This window comes from Taudactylus pleione, unplaced genomic scaffold (assembly GCF_031769625.1).
Source record: "Taudactylus pleione unplaced genomic scaffold, aTauple2 ptg000015l, whole genome shotgun sequence".
In the NCBI taxonomy this organism is placed as follows: Eukaryota; Metazoa; Chordata; class Amphibia; order Anura; family Myobatrachidae; genus Taudactylus; species Taudactylus pleione.
The window spans coordinates 13,130,001-13,156,672 of NW_028284417.1; the positions used below are offsets into that span (position 1 = coordinate 13,130,001).

Genomic DNA, 26,672 nt, shown 5'->3' on the forward strand with positions numbered 1-26,672 from the left:
CAAAAGCCACTGTTTCTTCAGCAAATTTGGTCTTTTCTTCCTCATGGCTCCATGCAAATGGGTTTTCTCTACGTTTTCATAGTAGTCACCTTTAATTGGCTGCCCACGGGGAACCCAGTGCTGTAGGATCATACCGTGCGCATCAAAGAACAGCAGAATCATGACTTTACACCACGAAGGAATCACACAGAACTTTTTGGGGTGAGGCGAATTTGCGCATTTCCATACACTATTGGTGATGCCTCAGAGTGACTGCCAGACTCTTCTCTCTACATGCTGTTCTTTCTGCTGAATCGGGTGTGGCTGTGCCTCCAAGACTGCCCAGGTACATTGTACCCACTTCCCCTCTCGGCTCCCCTGGCTGTGAACGGCACACAACATAAACCTTTCTACAGCTTTGCACATTTTCTTTTTGCGAACGACCTCACAGATAAGTATTTCCCATGGGTTATACAGTGAAGTGAGTTTTCCACTACCTGGTCTGAATCCATTACATTTATCTAGTGTTAGTTTTTATGCGGCCCATTGCACTTATCATTGAACATTTGGCCCAAGTGCATTAACTTTGCAAAACATCTGTCTGTTTTTAATTATTTATAAGAAAGATTGACAGAATATAATTGTTGCTAACTATACTGAGCATTGCTGGAAGAAATTTAAGAAGTTGGATTAAGCTTTGTTGCATATTTTTTTCTTTGAAGCATGGTCAAAGCATACATAATCCAATCACCCGAACTAAACTCATTGATCAAACTGCTTCCTTTTTAAGAAGAAAAACAGGCCAAGAAATGTTTCTTTTTCAATGTTCTTTGTACTGTAAATCATATATTTTTTGTGCTTTCCATTCCATCAAAAATGGTGTCAGATGCCAACAAAAATTGAATGTTGGAAATAATGAAAATTGTATTCTCTGCCTTTTATCTGGGAAAAAAAATTGTTACAAGTAATTGTATAAAAGTTGACTGTTTCGCATTTTGTCCTATAGTTGTTGTTATCATTGATTTTTAAGGCATTCTGCAATAGAAGACAATGTGTAAGAGAGATATAAACACATACATTAGACAAAATAAATGCAGAGAGGAATACAAAGGGGTATTTTGGGTCCAGTTAATGAGAGTGCCTAGAAACTAGTGGGAAAATGGCACAGTTTAGACAAGAGCAGATGGTCGGGCTCAGAGTGGAGACTGTTATAGTACAGTTAGTTTCAGAGCTTCTTAAGTCAGTGGTAAGTCTCCAAGAGAATTAACCCAATATAAAAAAGGACAGAAAGGTAAAAGGTGTGAACTCCCCCTATGCAGAATGATAGTAGATGTTTGACAATATTTACACTTTATTAAGGTGGTTGATATCAATCTATCTATCGCCTACAGATTGTAAGCTTGCGAGCAGGGCCCTCTTACCCTTATGTATGTCTTTTATGTATGTATGTATGTCTTTTACAACCCAGTATAATGTTAATGTTGATTCAAATTGTAAAGTGCAATGAATTTGCTGCGCTATATAAGAAACTGTTTATATATATATATATATATATATATATATATATATATATAAAGAAATCCTTTTGGCTTGAGTATACACCCAGCACCGTTAAAGGAAGGCGGCACTCCAATAGATGCATAAAGTCAATATGTATTAAATAACCGACATCATCATAACAAATACATGTGTCAACGTTTCAAGGCGCATAGCCCTTTTCATCAGGACATAAACAGGAGAACATAATACAGTAGTGTCCTACCTTAAATAGAAGAAGGAAGAAGTGCTGAAGAAATCTCACTCACCGTGTCCGGAGTCACAAGACTGGAGTGTCCGCCGGAAGTGGGGAATACACCAGGCATAGCACAGCACTGTGGTTGCCCAGCAACCTACGACGCAACCTCTGCCGAGACCCCGGGACTGACAATGCATACCCGGAGCTTACCTCACCAGGAAGTCCGTCGGGAGCAGGGGAATCCCTCAGGCATGACCCGCTTCTGTGGCTGCCCAGCAACAGGTGGCACACCTCCTAACCGGCCCCTAGAAACGGGAGGTGTAGTGAAAGAAAAAAATGAGAGAAAGAAAAAAGCATGCTGACAGACAAAACATATAATCAAGAAAACTAGTGAAATAAAGTAAATAGTACATAATAGAAAGGAAAAATGAAAAAAAAACTAAAAACAAAACACAAAAGTATCAGAACAGAGGCTGCTAGTGATACTAATCGAAGATAATGGAAATGTTGATAAATATTATAACAAGCACTATGCAATAACCACAGCTAAATTGATGGTAGTGAAAGACATGCATAACACAAAAGTCCAGCAAGTAAACCTAACCTAAAGGAACACATTTAACATATTCTTTTCATTGAGGCCCCTAGGGGCTATGGTATCCAGATGATGAATCCAACGTGCCTCACACTGGTTCAAACGCTTATCTCTGTCACCACCCCGAATGTCACTGGGGATATGATCCACGATCTTATATTTGAGACTGGCTAAAGATTGATTAGCCAGCCGAAAGTGACGAGCCACAGGTTGCTCTATTTCCTTGCCTCCCAAGGATGCTCTAATTGCAGACCGATGTAGAGCCGCTCGCTCCCTAAAGGTTCAGGTAGTTTGACCTACATAATAAAGTCCACAGGGACAAATAATGATGTAAATGACGAAAACAGATGTGCACGTTAATACATGGCGTATGGGAAATTTACGGCCACTGTGCGGATGTTTAAAATAATGTCCCGGTTCTAAATATCTGCAAGTAGTGCAAGAAATACATTTGTAACATCCTGGCTTTTTCTTCTGAGTGGCTGTATCTAGGGTGGAAGATGGAAAGACAACACAGGTCTTCATTCGAATGTCTTTAAGATTCTTTCCTCTTGAATATGCAGGCATTAAAGAAGTGTGTTTGAATATAGGTAAATCACCATCCTCTGAAATTATCGACCATAGATGTTTAGAAGACTGCTTGACAGTTGTGCTCGTAGTGGAAAATTCAGAAATAAATGGAATTTATTATTACTTTTTCTTATATATAAACATACACACAGCAGGTTAAATAAGTATTGAACACATCAACATTTTTCTCAGTAGATATATTTGTAATGGGGCTATTGTAATGAAATTTTCACCAAATGTCAGCAACAACCCATACAATCCACACATGCAAAGAAATCAAACCATAAATGTCCATAAATTAAGTTGTGTGTAGTAATGTGAAATGACACAGGGAAGAAGTATTGAACAAGTTTACTGAGATTTATTTAATATGCTTTTGTACAGTGCATCCGGAAAGTATTCACAGCGCTTCACTTTTTACACATTTCATGTTACAGCCTTATTCCAAAATGGAATACATTAATTTTTCTCCTCAAAATTCTACACACAATACCCCATAATGACAACGTGTAAAAAACATTTTTGAGATTTTTGCAAATTTAAAATAAAAAACCCCCCAAAAACTAAGAAATCACATGTCCATAAGTATTCACAGTGTTTGCTCAATACTTTGTTGATGCACCTTTGGCAGCAATTACAGCCTCAAGTCTTTTTGAATATGATGCCACAAGCTTGGCACACCTATCTGTGGGCAGTTTCGCCCATTCCTCTTTGCAGCACCTCTCAAGCTCCATCAGGTTTGATGGGAAGCATCGGTGCACAGCAATTTTCAGATCTCTCCAGAGATGTTCAATTGTTTTCAAGTCTGGGCCACTCAAGGAAATTCACAGTTGTCCTGAAGCCACTCCTTTGATATCTTGGCTGTGTGCTTAGGGTTGTTATCCTGCTGAAAGGTGAACCGTCGCCCCAGTCTGAGGTCAAGAGCACTCTGTAGCAGGTTTTCATCCAGGATTTCTCTGTACATTGCTGCATTAATTTTTCCTTCTATCCTGACTTGTCTCCCAGTTCCTGCTGCTAAAAAAACATCCCCACAGCATGATGCTGCCACCACCATGCTTCGCTGTAGGGATGGTATTGGCCCGGTGATGAGCCGTGCCTGGTTTCCTCCAAACATGACGCCTGGCATTCACTCCAAAGAGTTCAATCTTTGTCTCATCAGACCACAGAATTTTGTTTCTCTTGGTCTGAGAGTCCTTCAGGTGCATTTTGACAAACTCCAGGTGGGCTGCCATGTGCTTTTTACTAAGGAGTGGCTTCCGTTTGGCCACTCTACCATACAGGCCTGATTGGTGGATTGCTGCAGAGATGGTTGTTCTTCTGGAAGGTTCTCCTCTCTCCACAGAGGAATGCTGTAGCTCTGACAGAGTGACCATCGGGTTCTTGGTCACCTCCATGACTAGGGCCCTTCTCCCCCGATTGCTCAGTTTTTAGATTGCCGGCCAACTCTAGGAATAGTTCTGGTGGTTCCAAACTTCCATTTACGGATGATTGAGACCACTGTGCTAATTGGGACCCTTCCCCAGATTTGTGCCTCGAGACAATCCTGTCTCGGAGGTCTACAGACAATTCCTTGGCTTCATGCTTGGTTTGTGCTCTGACATGCACTGTCAAGTGTGGTACCTTATATAGACAGGTGTATGCCTATTCAAAATCATGTGCAACTGAATTCACCACAGGTGGACTCCAATTAAGCTGTAGGAACATCTCAAGAATGATCAGTGTAAACAGGATGCACCTGAGCTCAATTTTGAGCTTCATGGCAAAGGCTGTGAATACTTATGTTCATGTGATTTGTTAGTTTTTTTTTCTTAATAAATTAGCAAAAATCTCAAAAAAACATTTTACACGTTGTCATTATGTTGTGTAGTGTGTAGAATTTTGAGGACAAAAATGAATTTGTTCCATTTTGGAATAAGGCTGTAATGTAACAAAATGTGGAAAAAGTGAAGCGCTGTGAATACTTTCCGGATGCACTGTATGCCTGTATGTAATGCAGGATCAGTATGCATTGTGGATGATTTTGTTTATAATTCAGAGTATAACTCTTTTCAGCTTGCCAGGACAGAGACTGAAAGGTGTAATCATGCACGTCCTAGCGTAAAACCGGGTGAGGTACAGTTAGACAATGAACTTGCAACTGTAACACAGTCAGGGCAAAATAGAAATGTTATGAGCAGCCCTGTAACTAAGGTTTTAGCAGTGACTACATACAGCGTTGCACTAAAGAGTGTACATTGACCCCTTCACTCCCCTCTGTGGAGGCAGCAGCACTTAAAGAGTGTGTACTAACCCCTGCAGGTGTAGAGGATAGCTCACTGGAAGGCAATACCCCTTCCCCCCCCCCCCTTTTCTCTTGTGAGAGCTGAGGAGGGAGGGCAGCCTCCCAGTCTGCTGCCCCTTGCTGAGCAACAGAGTCTGTTTAAAGCATGTCAGAACGCAGACACAAGTCTGAAGTCTGTAAGGGCTTGTGCTAATCAGGTGTGTGCAGAAGATGACCCAAATAGAATATTTTTGGGAAATGGGCTTTTGTACCATGAGAAAAAAGTCAAGATATAATCACTGAGAAGTTGCAATCCCTAATGGGGATGGGGCAGGATAACTTGAAAGCCAACGGTTCTCTGGCGGCCCCAGTAGTACTAGTTCCCAAGAAATGTGGGGGTACCCAATTCTGTATGGATTATAGGAGGTTGAATGAGACCACAGTGTTTGATGCATACCCAATTCCTAGGATAGATGACTTGCTGGATCAGCTGGCCCAAGCGCGCTACATCACTATCATGGATCTCAGCCGAGGGTACTGACAGATTTCATGGTCGCCTGAAGCCCACGAAAGGTCCGCATTTATCACCCCATTTGGGTTGTTAGAGTTCCTCGTCATGCCCTTTGGAATGAAAATGCTCCTGTCCCCTTTCAGCACCTGGTCAATGACCTGCTGGCAGGCCAGGAGGGACATGCGGTGGCATATCTGGATGATCTTGGTGTGTTCAGCCAGCCCTGGGAGGAACACCTGAGACACCTTGATGTGTATTGGACAAAATCACTGGGGCAGAACTGACTTAAGCCAGAAAAACACCAACTTAGCCTCCCCTTACACAGTGTCCCAGGTACTGCACCTCACTCATGCTATCTCAGCATGGCCTACCCCTCTGGACAAGAAACAGGTCAGGTAATTCTTTGGAATTGCGGAGTTCTATATAAATTTGTACCCAATTATGATGCCAAGCCACTAACTGACCTGACCCAAAAGAAGCGTCCGAGTGCTGCAGGCCCCAAATTTTAAATACAGATTTATTGTGCAGACTGACTCTTCTAAATATGGTCTGGGAGATGTCCACCATCAAGTAGATGGGCAGGGAAATGACCACCCAGTCCTCTACTTGAGTAGAAAACTGCTCCCCCGTGAGGTGGCATATGCCACTATTGAGAAGGAATGCCTAGCTATTGTGTGGGCATTGCAAAAGCTGCAGCCCTACCTCTATGGGAGAGACTTCATGGTAATTACTGACCTTAACACATACACCTGGTTGTACAAGGTTGCCGGGGGTAATGGTAAATTGCTGAGATGGAGTCTCATTCTGCAGCAGTACACTTTTACTATTCAACCACAAAAAGGAGCAGAGCACAGGAATGCTGATGGACTCTCGTGGCAAGGTGATGAGGTAGTCGCTGTGGCACAGGGAAGTATGTGATGGATGATAGCCATCTCCCTGCGCCATTCTTAGGAGGGAGGTGTGGTTGTTGCCATGAGTTACGACTATTCCTCAAAGTCACATGTCATGACTGTATGCATTCTGTGTGCCCTGGGTAAACTGTGCTCACTGTATTATAAGTAATAACTCGGCCGTGACCATTAGGTGAATTATTATAGTTTTCCCTTAATGTATATTTTATGAATATGTTTGATATGAATTGCGTCAGCTACTTGCTGAACCAACTGGCGAGTTGTTAACGAAGAATCTTTTGAAGGCTTAACTTCCTTGGAAATAGTATTTGCTTTTCACAGTAGGGGGCCCTTGTTCAAGCCCTTTTACACAGACAAGCAGGTTGGAAGAGTGTCAGCTTATCAGTCTCTTTCATTCAGCTCTCCTGCTGGAGACAACCTTATTTTCATCTACACAGATCTTGTGATAACATGAAAGCAGTCCTGTTCAGTCTGGAAAGGGTGGGGCTGCTGGGGGAAAGAGTGGTCGTGGCACTATATAAGGATCAGAAACCCACACTACTCAGTGTTCATTCTACAAGGGAGTAGCTTCATGCTAGGAGTGGTCCACTCCTCTGCCTCGTGGTCTTCCCCACTCAGATCAACTAAACCTCAGAGTAAGATCATTTAGGGTTCTGATGTTTTATCTCTTTTATTTTAAGCCAATCTGTGCATATATCTGTATGCCTTGTTTATTTACCTGTTTTTCTTTGTAACTTAACCCTGGAGTTTTCCTCAATAAATCCTAAAAATGTATCAGCTTTACCTCTCTGCTCTATGAATTCATGTGCCTGGAGACTCCCAGGCTACATCTGTGGATCTTTAAGCATGATTTAAGTGTCTGTTGATCGCAAGAGTGCTATTCCAATACTTTTTGTGGCAGCTTGAGTAAAACCCACATCACGACCTCCCACCTGCGTCAAGTTGACTTATCTGAGCACAGGCTGTGGCGCAGTGCTGTGACACCCTGTTATTATTAAAGGCTACAGCTGGCAATGGCTTTAGGTGACTATCATTGGCTGGCCGGAATCGCTGGGGCTGTCTGGTAACCTATTTAACTAGAACAGTGGCGGTACTTGTGCTGCAGTTCGCCAAAAACTATTGGTGATAACAGTGCTGGGGAATTGGGAAAAAAAATACTTATTGCTTAAACATTATATTTATCTAAAATAATATGCTTTTCTCAAATTAAAATTATTTTACATTCTATTTATTTTATTTTTTTTACATGCAATAGTGTATGATATCGTGCTCTGTCCCTGATGGATGTATATAATGATACAAGGCTGTATGTATGTATGAATATACTTTACTAGGAATAGATACAGTAGAAATATATACAATATACAGTATATGTCACAATGCACAAATTACAAACAGTCTGACGTACATTCTGCAATTGTCTATTGAAGATCTACTGGTAGAGAACAAATATGTATTCATACAACAATCTATATGACAACATCGACCATATGGGTTACATGCAATCGTGATGATGGTACACTTTAGAATGTATAGTCCACTATCAAATGTTTGAAATGGGCTCCTATGTCGGGGGGAGCGAGTGATAATGTCTCTTGGTACTTTAACCACTTAACTGCTCTTTGTTTTTCTAAAAACCGCTCCAAAATTGTCTTTTTTGTTTTTGAGTGAATTAGGTGAGGAACATTGATTTCAACTTACCCAAAATTATTCACTAAAAATTTTTTTTATAAATATATATATATATATATATATATATATATATATATATATATATATTTGTAAAAACAAAAACAGATTCATTTTTTTTCGAACATCGTAACCACCATTGGAACATTGGATTCAGGCACCAGGTACACTGAGGGAGGAGGTTAATTTAGTTTTCCCTGTGGCTGCTAATCATTGCAGCCGCTGGGTGGGGGGTCCTGCTTTGCTGACCGATCAGCAGTGATTGGCAGCATAGCAGACACAGGGGGAGAGGGTACAGGCAAGTAGAGGTCCCTCTGAGAGCAGCAGCTGTGGGAAGAGTCTCAAAATTTTGTGACCAGAGCAGATAAGAGCTGCCTTGTGTGGTCCATAAATTGCAACCATGCCAGTCAAGTGGTTAAAGGATAAACCAGTTCGTAGGTAGCAAAGAGGCGTCCATCTTCCCTATTTTGCTTACCACTTGTCTTGTGTTGTGGTCTTCCCGGTGTGCTTCTATGGTGTTGTTCCAGTTGGAGTCTCCTGAGGTTGACTTGGAGGTGTTACCACTTGTATGCTTGTGTGGGACTTAGTGGTGCATCAATCTGGTATAATGTTATCCCTCTATGCCAGGGTTCCTTACTGGGGTCTCCTGTGCAGACGTAGCTGCTGGTTCCTAGGTTTTTTCTTGGGTTCCTGGTGTCTGTTCTGCCACGGATCTGCTTAAGGGACTTGTTCCCATCCCGGTACCTCTTCCCCTTGATGCAGATTGTTGTGCGTTGTGGTGTGACTGCCTGGAGTCACTTCTGGGTGTGCGCCCTCGCGATGTTTTGCGTGGCTAGTGGGTGCTGAGGTTGGCAGTGTCAGTCTCTGAGTAGAGAGAGTTCCCGTGGGAGGGGGGGGGTTATGTGATATACCCCAATGTATTTCAGCCTGTCAGCTGCTCTCTGAGTCCTTTTCTACTGCACATGCGTGAAACGGCAATGCTGGTTCAGGCTTGCACAGATGCTCGGTGCACAGGCTTGGAAAGTGGTAAGAGTACTCTAACCCTTTCCCACCAGGATTGATAGGGAGCTGATCATTGCAGATGGAACTTTTTTCTTTTTTTCTTTTATTAAATCAGAATGAAACCTGATTTTCTTATTGCGGTGATAAATGCGTATAAGATCATCAACCTTAACTGTTATTTTTGGTATTTTGAGTCTACATTTCCTCCCCCACCTGGCAGTCCATTGGTACAGTGTATTTCATGGGCTTTATTCTACATAAACTATACTTAAGTCCTCATTCTTTGACACACCATTTTTATTTTATTTTTATCTAATCGACCTTCACTTTAGTGAAATGAGAATGGCTGTGGACTGCTCAGTTGGTGCAAACTGGGTAGCCAAGTAACATAAGTGTGTCATTAATACTTATTCAGCTTTATGCACTGCACTGTAGTTTGATTTCTTTACCAAACTTGTCATTATTTGCAGGGCTGTAACTAGGTTAGTGTGGCCGTTGTCATCGCACAGGGCACCACAGGTCAGGGGGCGCTGTTTGGGCCAGTCAAATTTCTGTTTATTATCATTCTCACTTGTAGCTTCCTCTTATTTCATCCCCAGCATCTCCTGGCCTCCCCTATCTCTTCCCTGGCCCTTCCCCATGAGGCCATTCCCATTTTTTGGGTGCATTATGTCCTTTTAAAAAATGAGGGGGGCGCCAATGCTCTTTCTAGCACAAGGCACCAAAAAAATCTGTTTACGGCTCTGATTATTTGATTCAGTGCCCTTTCAGTAGATTAATTCTGTAAACACTGTTAACATGTGCTATTACATATTTGATGACTCAAACCACAGAGTACATGTAAAGCACATATTTCTTTCTTGGTCTTTTAGCATTATTCATTAAACATGATTTTGTATTCATGACTGTTCATGAAAATGTTTAAATGTAAACAGCTATTTATATCAAATGATACTTTAGATTGCAAGATACAGATTTAATCTAAACATTGGTTGAATAAAAACATTTTGTCCAGCATATGTGAGCAGCACAAGTTCTTCAAGTTGCTCTCCTTGTTCATTTGGTCAAATGACACATTTGTAAACACTTTGGAATGGAGACTGGGCTTTCACACAATGTTTTCATGTCTTTCTGCCGTATATTTTATCTAAAAACTATTCAACATGCAGTATGACTTGTTTATTAACAATTTCTTTTTGATAATATATTGAAATCATATGATGGCGACTCCCAACATGAAATGTGCACTCTGCATAAACTACAGCATGACGAAGAAGTGTTGCATAGAAAATACATTGTTTTAAGATTATGAACTTACATCATGTTAGAGCTGGTGATTCAAGCAGTCATCTCTGCATATTACTGGAACCAAACTTTTGAAACTTTTTAACATCATGAGAATATGTTTGGAGCATTAGTGTGTGGTCAAAGTGTGGCAATATACTGTGTTAGAGTATGCCATACTACAACTTCTTCTACTGCTTTAATTGTCAAATCCCATTCGCATGCATTTTCCCTACCACCCCTTCTTAGTTTTGACCTACTGCTGATAGTCGATTAATTAGGCAATGCTTTACCACACAACTTTTAAACATTGTATGATTAATTAGTCTGATTTAGGAGTGTTAACTATATCCTTATTCTGCATTTAGAAAAAGATCAATTTCTGAGCATGTTTTAGAGAATTAGAGGGAATAAACACCACTAGAAAGTTGATGCTATTACACTTCTTTTAAGTTGACTTGTTAATCAGAGCCGTAACTAGACTTTTTGGTACCCTGTGCCAGAGAGAGCTTCCCCCCCCCATTTTTTTTAAATAGGGACATAAGATAGTGCACCTGAAAAAGGGCCATGGCCTTATGGGGAAGGGCCTGGGAAGAGATAGAGGAGGCCAGGAGATGCTGGGGATAAAAGAAGAGGACGCTACAAGTGAGAATGATAATAAACAGGAAAATTGTAGGGCCAAGCAGCGGGTGTGCAGAAGGTGAACAGATGCCGTGTTCATCACACGGCATCTGTTCACTAGCGCAGGCCCTCAGGGAGAGCCTGGGGGGCTGCCCAGCATCTCTGAGAGTGCTGGGCGCGCCCACTATAGTGACGAAAATGGGGGGTTGTTGTGTGGCCCCGCCCCTTTTAGGAAAGCTCCACCCCTTTTAGAAACCCTGCCCCATTTTCGGGCGCGCGTGAAGGGTCCCGCATCCCTCTCTTCAAAAGTTGGGGGGTATGCTAAAGGGCTTCTAGCATCATGTTAAAGGAATGATTTAATGACATTCCAGTTACTACTCACTTCCTTTGCTTTAAGGGGAGAAGTACTAAGCTCTGGAAAGTGATAAACTACCAGCCACGCAGCTCCTAACGGTCATGTTAGACTGTTTTTGAAAAATTACAGAAGCTGATTGGTTTGTATTTTATCACTTTTCAGAGCTTAGTACATCTGCCCCTAAGTGTGATAATCTGCCACTGTGAAAATAAGATTATAAATGTAATTTAAACGTATATGTGTGCCATGCCAAATACAGTGCCTTGCAAAAGTATTCACCCCCTTGGCTTTTTACCTTATTTGTTACATTACAATTATTTATTTTATTAATCTTAATTTTATGTGATGGATCAAAATAGTCTAATTTGGTGAAGTGAAATGAGAAAAATATATATAAATAAATCTTTATAAATAAAATTCTGAAAATTGGTATGTGCATATGTAATAACCCCCTTTGCTATGAAGCCCCTCAAAAGTTCTGGTGCAACCAATTACCTTCAGAAGTCACATTAGTGAAATGAAATCTAAGTGTCACATGATCTGCCAGTATAAACACACCTTTTCTGAAAGGCCCCAGAGGCTGCAACACCACTAAGCAAGAGGCATCACACCATGAAGACCAAGGAGCTCTCCAAACAAGTCAGGGACAAAATAAAATTATCCAAATCTTTGATGATCCCCTGGAGCACCATCAAATCCAACATCATCAAATTGAAAGAACAAGGTACCACAACAAACCTGCAAACAAAAAGTATGGTGGTCGCTCATATCAGCTTAATGACATTACACAGGTGCTTGGAAAGGGTGGGGTTTACACTGAACCACAGAAAAAAAAAGATTCCCTTCAGCTCATTGAAGCAATATCAACAAAAAATACTTAAATCCTACATGATAATAGAGATTCAGAGGTATTAGTTACATACATTTGCAAATATATGAATAAGCACCAGGCGCCAAGATGAGTCAGCTCTCAGCTTATACATGTGCTGTTATTATACAGTACACTAATTTGTAATTATATGACCCAGAGTGGGTGCTACTATTATGTAGCAATAACTATTTTGGGGGGAGCGTTTGGGAGTGGGGTCCCCGGAGTTGTTCTGGCTAGACCTTTTTCAGGGCATCACCACTTAATTCACATAGATATTTTTTTTATCACTTTTCTAATTGTTTTTTTGGGGTACCTTGCTTCTCAGACGTGAACCCCTTAATGTTAGGGATGCAGTATAGAGAAACCTTGACTATGGCCTGGCGCTTATTCATATATTTGTAAATGTATGTAATAAATACCTCTGAATCTCTATTATCATGTAGGATTTAAGTATTTTTTGTTGATGTTGCTGCAGTGAGCTGGAAGGAATGTGTTTTTTTTTTTTCTGTACCACAACAAACCTGCTAAGAGAGGGCCGCCCACCAAAACTCACAGACCGGGCAAGGAGGGCATTAATCAGAGAGGCAGCACAGAGACCAAAGGTAACCCTGAAGGAGCTGCAGAGTTCCACCGCAGAGACTGGTGTATCTGTGCATGTGACCACAATAAGCCGTACACTCCATAGAGCTGGGCTTTATGGAAGAGTGGTCAGAAAAAAGCCATTACTTAGTTATAAAAATAAGAACACATGATTTGAGTTTGCCAAAAGGCATGTGGGCGACTCTCCAAATGTATGGAGGAAGGTGCTCTGGTCAAGAGACTAAAATGTAACTTTTTGGCCACCAAGGAAAACGCTATGTCTGGCTCAAACCCATCACTCCAAGAACACCGTCCCCACAGTGAAACGTGCTGGCAGCATCATGCTGTGGGGATGTTTTTCAGCAGCAGAGACTGAGAAACTGATTCTAGTTGTGGGAAAGATGGATGGTGCTAAATACAGGGATATTCTTGAGCAAAACCTGTTTCAGTCTGCTTTTAATTTGAAACTGGGACGGAGGTTCACCTTCCAGCAGGACAGTGACCCAAAGCATACTGCTAAAGCAACACTCGAGTGGTTTAAGGGGAAACATTTAAATGTGTTAGAATGGCCTAGTCAAAGCCCAGATCTCAATCCAATTGAGAATCTGTGGTCAGACTTGAAGATTGCTGTTCACAAGTGGAAACCATCCAACATGAAGGAGCTGGAGCAGTTTTGCCTTGAAGAATTGGCAAAAATCCCAGGGGCAAGATGTGGCAAGCTCATAGAGACTTATCCAAAGCGACTTGCAGTTGTAATTGCCGCAAAAGGTGGTTCGACAAAGTACTGACTTTAGGGGGGTGAATAGTTATGACGCTGAAGTTTTCTGTAATGTTGTCCTAAATGTTGTTTGATTCACAATATATAAAAAAAAACAACTTCACAGTTGTAGGCATGTTCTGTGAATGAAATGATGCACACCTTCAAGCAGTCCATTTTAATTCCAGGTTGTGAGGCAACAAAACATGAAAAATGCAAAGAGGGGTGAATACTTTTGCAAGGTACTGTATCTATTATGTACACCAGGAGTTCCCAACCATGGTCCTCAAGGCACACTAACGGTCCAGGTTTAGGGATAGCCATACTTGAGCACAAGTGACTTAATTAGTACCTCAGTTATATTGATTTGATCATCTGTGCACAATCATGGCTATCAGTAAAACCAGGACTATTAGTGTGTCTTGAGGACAGAGGTTGAGAATCACTGATGTACACACATACATCTTAAATATAGGGCCCTAATTCTAGAAATTCTAGAATAGCATTATTAAGGGTATATTTACTAAAGTGAGAGTTTTTACAAGTGGAAATGTTGCCCATAGCAAACAATCAGATTCTCCTTAACATTTAACTAGCACATTCTAGAAGATAATAGCTAGAATCTGATTGGTTGCTATGGGCAACATCACCAATTCTAAAAACTCTCACTTTAGTAAATTTACCCCTTAGAGTCCATATATAAAAGGACGGAGTTGTGATTTAGTGTTTTCTTTCTTTTTTCCGCCTGCAATGGCTGCAGTTTTAGCTGAAAGTGCATATGTATAACAGTACAGTGGTAGCACTGGAGTCAGTAAACCTAAAGGCGGGGCGCACACTGCATCATAATTCTGGGGGCATGTCCAGCACTCCTGGAGATGCTGGGCTGCTCCCAGAGACTCTTCCTGCACTGCTTACTCCTCCGGGAGCCGGGCGCTGCACTGTGGGGAAAGTGTGCAGCACCCAGCTCCCTGTCACTGTGGGGTAGCCGGTATTTTGGTGTCACCCCCTCGGAGGGTGCCACCAGGTTTGGTCCGCATCCCCTACTGATGCCACTGTAACAGTAGGTATATAGGGCCTTATGTACAGTTGGAAGACATCTGGCATATACAGTACTGCTCAAAAGCAGTGTGCTCAGAACATATGTGGTATTTTTGTATATTTAGATATGTTGCTGCATCAGTAACATTCACCTGGTTAGATACTAGTCAACATCAGTGAGTGCTTGCACCTGGCCTATACTAGGTATAATAGATATACATCCAAAAAGGCAGATTTCCCCTTATGTCCAGGTCAGCATAGCATTTGCATGTACACTGCTTCACTGAACGTTACCTATGTGAGAACGTCCCTTAACACCCCAGTTCCACCTCCATAATTGTAGATGAGATTGAAGTGCGCCTGACACTGCATCCCCCATAGTTGTGAGCGCCCGTTTTCTGAGCATACTCCGTGTGTCTACTTGAAGAGAATTTTTTTTTTTAACAATTTAAGTACAAGATATTATTAGTGACAAATACTATATTTGTGGCCTCTAAAAAGGATGAGCTAAAAAATATACCCATAATAACATGTTTCTAATGAAGATGTATTTCTGAGTATGCTGACTCTAGACTGTATATGAAATACAAAGCCACATGGATTTGATATTTTAATTTTATTATTTGGATTTATGTAAATTTCCTCTGTCTCTGTAACGGCTGCCAAGGTTATAGGTCACTTTCCGCTATACATTACATACATACTGTTATTCATCTTACAATGGCTATTTATTTAAGAAAAATATGTAGTCTTGTAAAAGCAAACAATTAAAACCGGTTTATTACATTTTACATAGTCCTACACAAATATTAGGTATGCCTATTGTAATGCAGGCGTCATTTACCCTTGCCACAAGGTGTCACTCAAGGATGTTTTGAGTGGCACCAGTGGTTTCAGTCCTTCTCAGACTACATGCACTGCTCATCACCTCCTGCTCCCACCTCCATCCCTCACAGAGTAAACCCTTGAGCGCAGTAGGCCCCCTCCAATCGGAGAACCCAAGTGTAACTTGCATACTCAATGAAACCTGAGTCTCTGGTTAGTGAATCCTGCCACAGCTAGTCCTGCTCAATTGACTAACCGCACAAAAGTCTGACGCATGCTTTCATCAGTAAGCTAGCTTCAAGAAAGATAGAGAATGGGAGCTATTTGTAGTACCCATCTATTACTATTTTTTGTCTTTAATGTTGAATGTCTGGCACCAAGAGAGAGAAATGTGGCCTGTCACTGTTGTAGTGTGCTCTGCTTGCACATTGCATTTCTGTATAACACACTAGTGCAGTAGGTATTACCGTTGGCTGCATGGCCGGCGGTTCAAATCCCGACAGCGGCAGCCCGGCAAGGGTGAAGATCCCGATCGCCCCTAAGGTATCACTAACCTAATTCTACCCCCTAACCCTCCCTTAGGGGTGCCTAACCCTAACCTCCCCCCCCAAGTGCCTAAACCTAACCCCCCCTTCCCCGCTGCCTAAACCTGTCCCCCGGGGGGTGCCTAACCCTAACCCCCTCTTCCCCTAGCCTAAACCTAACCCTCCAGGGGGGGTGCCTAACCATAAGTCCCCCCGGGAGCCTAAACCTAACCCTCCCCCCCCCCCCCCACGGCTGTCCGCACCCGGCTTACCTTCGTGTGTATCCTAGTTGCTATTAGAGCTGCCTGGGATCTGTCAGCTCACTCACACAAGGCATATCGCGCTGCATGGCGTATTGAGGCTAGATGAGTAAGGACACATCTGTATACTATAATCTACCTTCCTGCAGCTGAGAAGAATTGAAGTGGGGAGAGTTGGAGTCCGTTATCTCCTTAGTTTTTTCTTACATTGTAAATGTATTTCATTGATTTTCTGCATTTGCTGTGTACTTATCATGGGAGTTGTAACAAATTGTTGTATTGCATGAAAAAAAGGTCTGATTTATGACACAGTTTAGACATTGCTGGGATCAGATATTGAAATTAAAAGAGCAATGTGCAAGTGAGTGTGAATTTAGACCGAATCCATAGTGCTGGCAGCAGCACAAGAATTTGTGTAATATTGGCTTGCTGATGGTTTTTGTCTTGTATAAATGGTCAGTTTACTAAACTGGTAATTGTAATGTCCTGCAAGTGCCTTTCCGGCTGTGCATGTGTTTTATGATGAATATTGTCATCACTGGTATTGATACAATTTAAATTTTCAGTGTTTCTACTTCATTGCATGATAATAAGATAGTTGCATTTATTCACGCTGGACCTTCTTCTTTATCTGCAGGAAGAGTGTTTCTTGAATCTGGAAGCTCCAATAGCCAGAGTATGTGGATATGACACACCATTTCCTCACATCTTTGAACCATTCTATACCCCTGATAAATGGAAATGCTTTGACGCACTGCGGAAAATGATTAAGTACTGATTAAAGCAACAAATTTTTATGTAAGTATTTTACTTGTGTTTTCTGCCTGAATAAATTATCTGGTCTTCATCTTGCTTGATTCATACACAAGAAAATTCTTAAAGGTCATAATTTAGAAACTTCTTATTTCCCTGTATTCACTTTAAATTGGCCATACATCTGTCTCCTGAGTTTATATAAAGGTTTAAAATGAAAGAAAAGACTGATGGTTTATGCTGTACATAGTAGGAAGTGTGTGTGAGAACAAATTAATCCACTTGGACATTAAAATATAACACAATCTGGATGTGTTTATTCTTCTGTGTGTTAGATGTGCCCGCTATTCTATTCATTAAAGAACCAGCTATTGCTTTGTAGGCAGTGGTGTTACTAGGGGGGTGCGGGCCGCACCAGGTGAAATTATCCAAGTGGGTGACACCAAAATAGCAGAGCTGCTCTGCTGTTTTCGTGTCACCTCCTCGGATGGTTTCACGAGCAGAGCTGCAGCAGTGATGGATGATGCATGTATGTTGTGCTGAGAGAGGCTAGGGGCTTCCCAGTAGCTCTCTGAGTGCTGAGCAAATCCCAGCGTGACTAAGATTGGAGCATGGTTACTCCCCCAAAACTGCATACATCAGGGGACATGGCCTCTTGGGTATGTGGTGATGCCACCTTAAATGTGTGTGAGAAACCATTGAGTCCCCTTCTGAGTTAGTTTAAAATTTATGAGTTGGTGGGAGGACCTCTGGAAGAGGTAAATAGATGACCTATTGGATAGATGAACAGCAACTGCAAGTGTTCTTAGAGCAAATCAGCAAGAAAGACACCCATCTTACGTTTATGGCCAACTACAGCAAACAACAAGTGGAGTTTTTAGATCTTGATATCCACATAAGAGACAACACCATACAAACCAAAACCTTAAAAAAAAGTAGATGTGAATAGCTTCATCCTGCTCAGCAGTTGGCATCACCAAAACTGGCTCAAATCCATACCCAAAAGCCAGTTCATTAGATTAAGGAGGAACTGCTCCAACAAGACAGATTATGAGACACAAGGCAAGGAACTAACCAAACAATTTTTAGAAAAAAGATACGATACAACCTCCGTAGAGGTAAACTGAAATGACGACCTACAATACAAAGAAAAAGGGGATACAGAGAAAGACACCAAAATCCTTTTTGTTACGAACTTGTCTACACAGTACAAAGACATACAAAAAATATTAAAGAAACATTGGCTCATACTATTAGAAGATGGGGTGCTGGCAGATCTTTTACCCACTTTTCCAAACCTAGTATTTAGAAAAGCTCCAAACCTCAATAGTAAGCTGGCACATAACCACATTCTCCCCAAACACGAAACAAACCACGATTAACAACAGTATACATAATAACTTTCTTTTATTGTGGCACATGTTCTGGGTGCTCCAACCAAAGGAAACAAGGCACAAAACCAATCGACACCTTCAAGTCAAATCAGACAGGCACCATTTATAAAATAAAAAACAGATTATCCTGCAACAGCAAAGGAGTTGTATACTTACTCGAATGCGGCTGCCACAAAAAATATGTAGGCTGCACGACAAGACAACTCAAAACTAGTATCATTGAACACATACGCAACATTAGAAATACCACAACTTATCTAAACATTTCAAAGAGTTCCACAATAGCGACCCCAGATCACTACAGTTCATAGGGATACAAGAAGTGAAACCCAACTGGAGAGTGGGTAATTTTACAAACTAGATAAATAAACTTGAATTAAGGTGGATGTACGAAATCAGAACTTTCAACCCACGGGGCCTGAACAAAAATAGTGAGGTTAAATCAATCATATGCAAACAAGTATGAGAGAGTCAGCATTCACATTATCTCACAATCCTAGACAATCAATCCACCATTATCACACAAGACAGAACTAAGACAAGATACAATAACTGCTATACCAACCCAACAACCTATCAAAGCTGGCCAATACATGAACATCTTGCATAATCAAAACGCTCGCCAGCCACCCCAATTCTACGTATTACTAATGACTTCTTACAGCCTTAGACATGAGTGAATTTGATCTCTATCATAAACCTCACCTCCATCATGGATCCCCCCTTTTTTTCTTCCATGACATATAAAGTAACTGTTGTTTGACGTAATACCAATAATTGTCTTGTTATACTAATACCAGCCTACTGGGATATTCCTACCATCCCTACCATAGAACCACAATATCTCTTATTATACGCAGCTCTTTAGTTCTTTTCGAACCTACTGAATTACACATTCATTCTATCTTCAGCACCCACTCTGGTACTCCCATTTTCTATTACAGCTGACCATACAACAGCAAATGCAACTAACCTAATAAATCAGTCCATATCCCTAGTGATTATTTTAGGTATAGAACAAAACAACCATCAGATACAAGGTATAGATTCATGACATAATAACTATTGACATTTAGACCCCATATACATACGGGACACCCTATAAATCCGATGAATCCATTAATGCAAGCTCAGTTATATATCTTCTATATATTATATGTCTCATTTCTGATTTTTACATGCATGAATACAGGACTTTTGTAATGATTCTAATATCTCAGACATATGATTAATTTAATAGACACTACAACACCTGATGCTTTAGGCTTGTGAGCCCATTAAGAAACACAACTTCTATATATTAGCACAGCTAATGAATCACTACCACTAAAGGGGCCTATCCATTTAACGACATGAAAGTCTGAACGTCCAGCGTTCAGACTTTCATGTCGCTGAAGTGCGGGCATCGCACTGAAAGACGTTCACTGAACGTCTTCAGTGCAGGAGCCCAACCTCCCTATCTATTAACATGTCGAACCTGACGACCGTCATCAGGTTGACGGGCATGTTCGATAGATAGTCTGGGTCGGCAAGGACCCAGCATACACGCGCATCGCTGGTCCTTGCCGGCTATCCACTTGCAGACTTTCTGCATGATTCGACCAAAACCTCCTGGTTTTGGTCGCATCGTGCAGAAAGTCTGCAAATGGATAGGCCCCTTTAGAGTAACTCAGAAAATGACCAACAGATGTGAACGGAGCACCAACCAATCAGACAACAATCTCAGATAGATTTGCATAAACTGGAAACACCTCTCAACCTTTAATAGAGGTCTCTGTATTCACCACACAATCTCCCAGAAGAAGGCCAGAGATGGCTGAAACGCGTTTCGTCATTATACCACTACAGAGAAGAGAGATCAAACCCGCAATCTAAACAAGCCGTGGTCACGTGACCAACCTGGAAGCAGCAGCGACCCAGGAAGATGGAGCACGGACAGTGAGCTGGCAAGGAGTGGGAGCAGACATCACAGAGGGGAGTCCCCCCACCCGGAGGGGGTGCCCGGCAACCGGTTTAATTGAGCCCTAGCTGGTAGATTCCCTCCCCAGGCACCAACGAGCCACCTTTGAGTCACGGGTCTCGGAGTGCGTCTGGCAACAGATGCACCACCGGGTTTCCCATCCGAAGGGAAGCAAGTCAAGCCAGGAGGCCCTCTCCATTGCCTCGGTACCCCAGCCCCAGTACTTAGAAGACCACCCCAGGCACCGACAAGTTACGATCTTGCTACCCACCTGACTAGAGGCAGACTAGCAGGATGCCGCGGCCTGCCTAGACTCTTGTACTCAATTAACAACCTAGACTTTCCATCAATACCAACACACTATTACTATATACTGTAGACCCCACATATTAGCGTGGTATTCTCTTCATCAAGTATATTATTACTGGATGATTATATAGTACCAAAATTCTAATATCATCCACTATTTTTTACTGCTTTGCATTTATATACTCTATATGTGTTATGTTATATTAACAGCTGTGAGGGTAGCTATAGTTGCATGTTATGGAGCAGTTACGAAATACTTATTCCAAATGTATCTCTTTAACAAAGGTTTCTTGGAAAAGTCAGGATAAGACCAAGCAATATATATTACCCTTGTGTTTGTATCTAAAATCTAATGAATGAGGTCATAAGGAATAAAAAAAAGTTGGTCTTCTATGTTGAATACATTATAATCTAAAGTTCTATGCATTTTTATTGCCTATATAAAACATTTAAAAAGCAAAATTATCTAGTGAAATAATGTTTGCAGTAGTTTTAAATATGTTTTGCATACAACTTTTTTTATTTTTTTTAATTCATACAGTTCGATAACAATGAAAGGATGGTTTTGTCTGAGATCTTTTAATGATTTATAATGTGTTTTGGATTAGGAATAATTAAGTTTTTAACTTTGTGTTCTCATTATGTATGTAATAAAACTGTTACCAGTGAATAAAGAATAGGATTTTACTTTCTGGATTATGAATTTGGGCAGCCATGCAACTTTTTATTGGGGTTTTTATCATTAAAATTACTAGTTGAATAGATTTTAAGACCACTTTCTGTTAGCACTAGAACGTTTGTTTTTCTCACAAATAGCAGCAGTCTGAAATTAATATGTAGCATAATAGTAACCAAAGCTTTATGCTGCATCATGATTCTTTGTTTTGCAGAACTTTGCTGAAGCACAAGAAGGAAGAATCTATCAGGCGTTCTTACAAGTCACTTATCTTAAACACTGTTTTGGGACAATATTCTGGAGTCCAGACTACAAGAATTGCCAACATAATGAATTTCCAGTATCTAAAAATGACTATACATAAAATGAATTATCCATCCTGAAAGTTTTTTGTTTTTAATTGTACTCTGTATTTGATGATATAATAAAACATGCAGAAAAAAATGTGCTGATTCATCCATACATTTAAGATTATTTAATAAAGTGTCATGTTGAATAAAAATGTTTCCCACTAACCGTAGCAATTTATTTGTTGTCATAAGAATTTGGGAGTATAAACTTTATTAAAGACTAACTACATACAAATCTTTGTAAACTAAATTTTTTTATACAATGCATTTATCCTCTACTTTTTTGCATTTTATTTAATATAATTAAAACATAATTGAGCAATACTGTGGCTATCAGTACTCAAAACATAGTCTAGCCATATAGTTTTTAAGAATAGATACCTTAAGTGTATTGTCCTGGCCACTAGAAGATCAAAATCTATTGGAGGATCTGAAACTACGTTGACAGGTTCTGAAATGTCAAGAGTCAGAATGTAGACATGGTCATTCGGTCGGCCATCAATATGTAGACATGCATTTAGGTCGACATGGTTAAAATGTTGACATGTTCATAATGTCGACATTTAACATGTTACAACCAATTTGTTGATGTGATTTTTAGGGTTCGTCTAAAATAACAAAATAAAAACATGTCAACACACTCTCTTAGCAGAGTATCGCCACTTAACCAAAGTCAGTGACTAACATGAGGATCTGACCTGGGTAACCTCCTTTTAAACCCCACCAAATCCCCATAGTGCTAGTGTCCACCCAGAGGAGCTATACAGGGTCCTGATTGGTGGGGGTCCCTACCTCCCTACATCCTCCTCTTGACAACCCCAGCTGTGTCAAACTCTGAAATGTCTCAAAGTCCAGAAAGGAAAAATGGTGTGGCGTATTTGGTAAATCCAGTAATGACATTAGTTTTCGCGTGTTCCATGGCGGAACGCACTGCACTCCCCCTGGAAGCATTAATATAGTGTAATTATTCGTGCTCATGCGTTTCATCATCGCAGAGAGCAGGTTCTTTCAAGCGCTGTGTCTTCTGCAGGTCACTGATAAATACCTAACAAATGTAAGTAAAAGTGCTATTAAACGTTTCTATATAGATCATGCAATTCTAACTGTAAGCTTCATCATGGATCTATTAATAAAACATGGAATAGTTGATTCTGCTATCCCATGCAAGATTTCAGAAGGAGATCCCTGGCAATCTCCTGATGACATCACTGGGACATCCCATCATAATGCAATGCATTCATAATTAAATTCTGTTTATACTGTCACAGATTTGACCCACGACTGACAGCCATGGTTGGGAGATTGAGGTTGTGCTTGAGTTCATTACTCCCCATCTCTAGAATGATGATTTTGACTTTCAATTTGTGAAGTTTATAAATCTGTATTAAGAGATTTATATTTCCCTGTATGCTAGCATAGGAAGGTAGTGAGACCTGAGCTGAGACAAGTGAGGGAGTGGCAACTTGTTCAATGACTGTAATCGTCAACCACTATAGTGATAAGGTGCCAGCCAATCAGCTCCCAACTGTCATCTTACAGGCTGTGTTTGAAAAATGACAGTTGGGAGCTGATTGGCTGGTACCTTATCACTTTTCACTCTGTCTCCTAACACTGGTTAGTAAATAGACCCCTATATGTGTTATCTTAACCCATCTATACCTTAGAGCCCTATTTAATGATCCTTATTACAAGCTGAATATTTTGTGTAACATCACAATGATACTAATGAATATGCTGCTGGTATTTAACATTACCTAACCCTCTGGCAAGGTCCAGCGACATCCCCATCCTCGGTGGCATCCTCTGCTCTGTTTCTGCCAGCGACATGCTGTTGTGACATGCACATCAGTGATGGGCAGTCTGGGCATACACATTACACTTTCACCCGATGGGGACTCTACAATGCCTGGAAGTTTTAGCTGAAGCCGGAAGGGCTGTTGTTAGGTCCCTGTTGCCGGCAGTGGGAACCGTATCACTATCACCATCTACAGGTGGTGTAAGAGGTAGAGTGCTAAGCACAGCTTACCGCTGGTTTGTCAAAGTGTCTCTTTGGTAAATGGCCCTCTTCGTATCTACACTTCTCTCACTTATTCACCCCTCTTAACATCCTTCCTTTTTCCCTCATTCTTAACACTATTCCATTCCAGTTAATTTACTTAAAGCAAAGTATCTCATTTGCTGTGACTATTTCTGTCACTGAGGTTATGTTCATATCAAGCCTTTGCAGGAAGATGTATGAACAGGTGATGATACTTCAAATATAAAGTCAGTAGCCATGTCTTAAACACCCTTAAGGCTTGAATGTTGATGGATACTGTGTACAGAGGAAATTGCGATTTTATGCCATGACATGCAGATATAACCTGGCCCATAAATAAAAGATATTTCTTTTTTTTTGCCTTTTTAAAACTGACGTATTCTAAGACACATCTTTAAATAAAACCAGATAGGTCTGTAAAATTCTATGTAATTTGACATAATTAAATGTAACCATTTTATCATGCTACAATTTACTGTTTTACTCTGTATGCCTACAATTTAAATACGTACCATGGATTTAAAAGGTTTGTTTAAGTGAAGACTAGCCCACATATGCAGGATGCAGATTTGCAATTATCCTGCTCCCAGAGACGAGAAGAAGCAGAAAAAAGAGATTTCTACATGTTCAAGTAGTGAGACATAATTACTTTGGTTATAAAAAAAAAACATTTTCATTAATAATGGCAAAACAATAATCTGTATGTTTACAACACATGCTATTTACAGTACATAATTCAACTCACTTCCACATAAAGTGGGAAGTGATGTACAAATCGAAAATAAAAAGAACCACAGCACACTAATGTGTTTTTCAGCTGTTGTGTCAGTTTGTACATACAGTATGTGTGCATGGGCCAGTACCTGGACATTACATTAATGGCAGGGTGAGCGCATTTTTGCTTCTTATGTTGGGAAAACTGGACTAGACATGGGTAGATTGGGATGTAGTCAACATTACAGTGTTGCCAGTTATGATGTTGACATCGACCATGTCGGCATGTGCAGAATGTAGACATGTGAAATGCTGATATTCAGCATGGATTGGCAGTGGAGGGTTACAATTGGCAATACTCACTGCTGACAGTGCCACTGGACATGCCAGAAGTCCACATTAGCTAACCACACAGGGCCAGGTAAGTGTCCACTAGACCACCACGGTTGTTTGTCAACATTTCATCAATGTTGACTTAATGAATGTCAACATGGTCAATGTTGTCATTGCGAGTATGTAGGCATTCTCATGTCAACAAAACATACCACACCTGATGAATCAGTGCGTCTCATGGGGAATATGTGCTAACCTAAGTCATACACCTACTTTGTAGTGAAAATCAGTCTGATTTATATACTGTGAGGTAGCAGTAAATTGATTCACAGTCACTGCTGCCTAGAGCCTTGCACACTCTTGGTGATTTTCAGAATGCATGTTTGTACGTGCATCTACAGTGAACCAATTACAGAAAATATCAGATGGAAATCTGACATACAGTACTTAAAGTATTCGAGATGTCCCGAAATGACTTAGTGAAGGGAAAACCAGTTAGTAAAGAGTGGCAACAGCCACTGTGGAACATTAATTATTATACAGGGTTATTACAAAATAAATACTGTAGTTTTAACAATTAATAAACTAACAACTATTGATGATGACGACACTCACACCAATTTGTAGAGAAACTGGAAGTTTATTACACCAATTTACAGATGTTCGATTTGTGAACCTTGGGACAGACTTCAGATATCAACACAGTAGTTGAATTCTTGCCAAACACGTGTTAACATGTTTCCATCAACTTCAGCAATAGCTATTGTGATACGTTGTTTCAGATCATTGAGATTACAGGAGGAGGAGGAGGGATGAAGACCTTGAACTTGACAAATCATAATAAAAAAACGTCATAGGATGATAGATTGGGACTTTCTGGTAGCCAGCGTGTTGCCGTCTGTTGCGTGGCCAATCCAGCATTGTGTAAGTGTTTTGTTGAGGTAATTTATAATTTCACGGTGCCAATTGATTGAAATTTCTTGTGCCAATCACGGTGGTAATTTCCTCAATCGCACTCAAAAATGTTGTTGCACAACTCTTAACAGATCTCGTTTCACTAAAGTTGAGCACACAAAGCTCCTTCTCCACAGTATTTGCAGCCATCGTGACTGTCTGGTCACGTTGTCTGGTCACGTGATGATCTTCCGGTTGCTGAAATCACCATGGCCTTCGGTATTTAAAACTTCCACAGTTTTTTTTATGCAATTGTGTATGGTACATGTCATTATTTTAAATATTTGTTAATTTATAAATTGTCTATTGCTTATGTAATAATCCTGTATTTAGAGAAACAGATTCTGGAGCTGCAGGATTTTAGGCATGCTTGAATATGAGTAGGGCATAGTGCTAAATACAGAGGCCCTTGTGGTGTTGGTTATTACCCCTTATACATCTATATATGTACGAAACCTCAAGTGGGAGGAATATTGGTTCAGGATTTAAGGTAGCCTGATGACATCATGGGAGACATATACTGTAGTGTTGGTTTATAGAGCATGTGTAAGTTTATGGTATTGAAATCTTATAATTGATTTTGTCAAGAAGAGTAAATTGCAGTGAACAGGAGCAGCAATAAAGGAGCAATATGAAAAATATGATGAACAGAGGGCCTGATTCAGACCCGGTCACATGCGCTGAGTGCTCACAACCGGATCGATGGTGGCCCAGAGCACATGCGTATGACTGAGCCGGCTCCGTCGTGTGCATGCGCGAGACCCTGATAGCGACTGGCAAACCGTTGCTCCGGGTCTCGCACCAAAGGGGGCGTGCTGTCGATGT

General features: G+C 40.8%; 1 protein-coding gene across 1 annotated transcript in view; it reads left to right on the top strand.

Annotated features, from left to right (window-relative positions):
• Nucleotides 1–21,777, top strand: part of BCKDHB (branched chain keto acid dehydrogenase E1 subunit beta) — a 252,167-nt gene extending 230,390 nt beyond the window's left edge. Inside the window, exons 10-11 of the mRNA XM_088470538.1 lie at nt 17,004–17,164; nt 21,673–21,777. Of these exons, the coding sequence (XP_088326664.1) occupies nt 17,004–17,144 (141 nt within the window). The 3' untranslated portion in view covers nt 17,145–17,164; nt 21,673–21,777. The remainder of the gene's footprint in view (nt 1–17,003; nt 17,165–21,672) is intronic.
• Nucleotides 21,778–26,672: the final 4,895 nt, after the last annotated feature.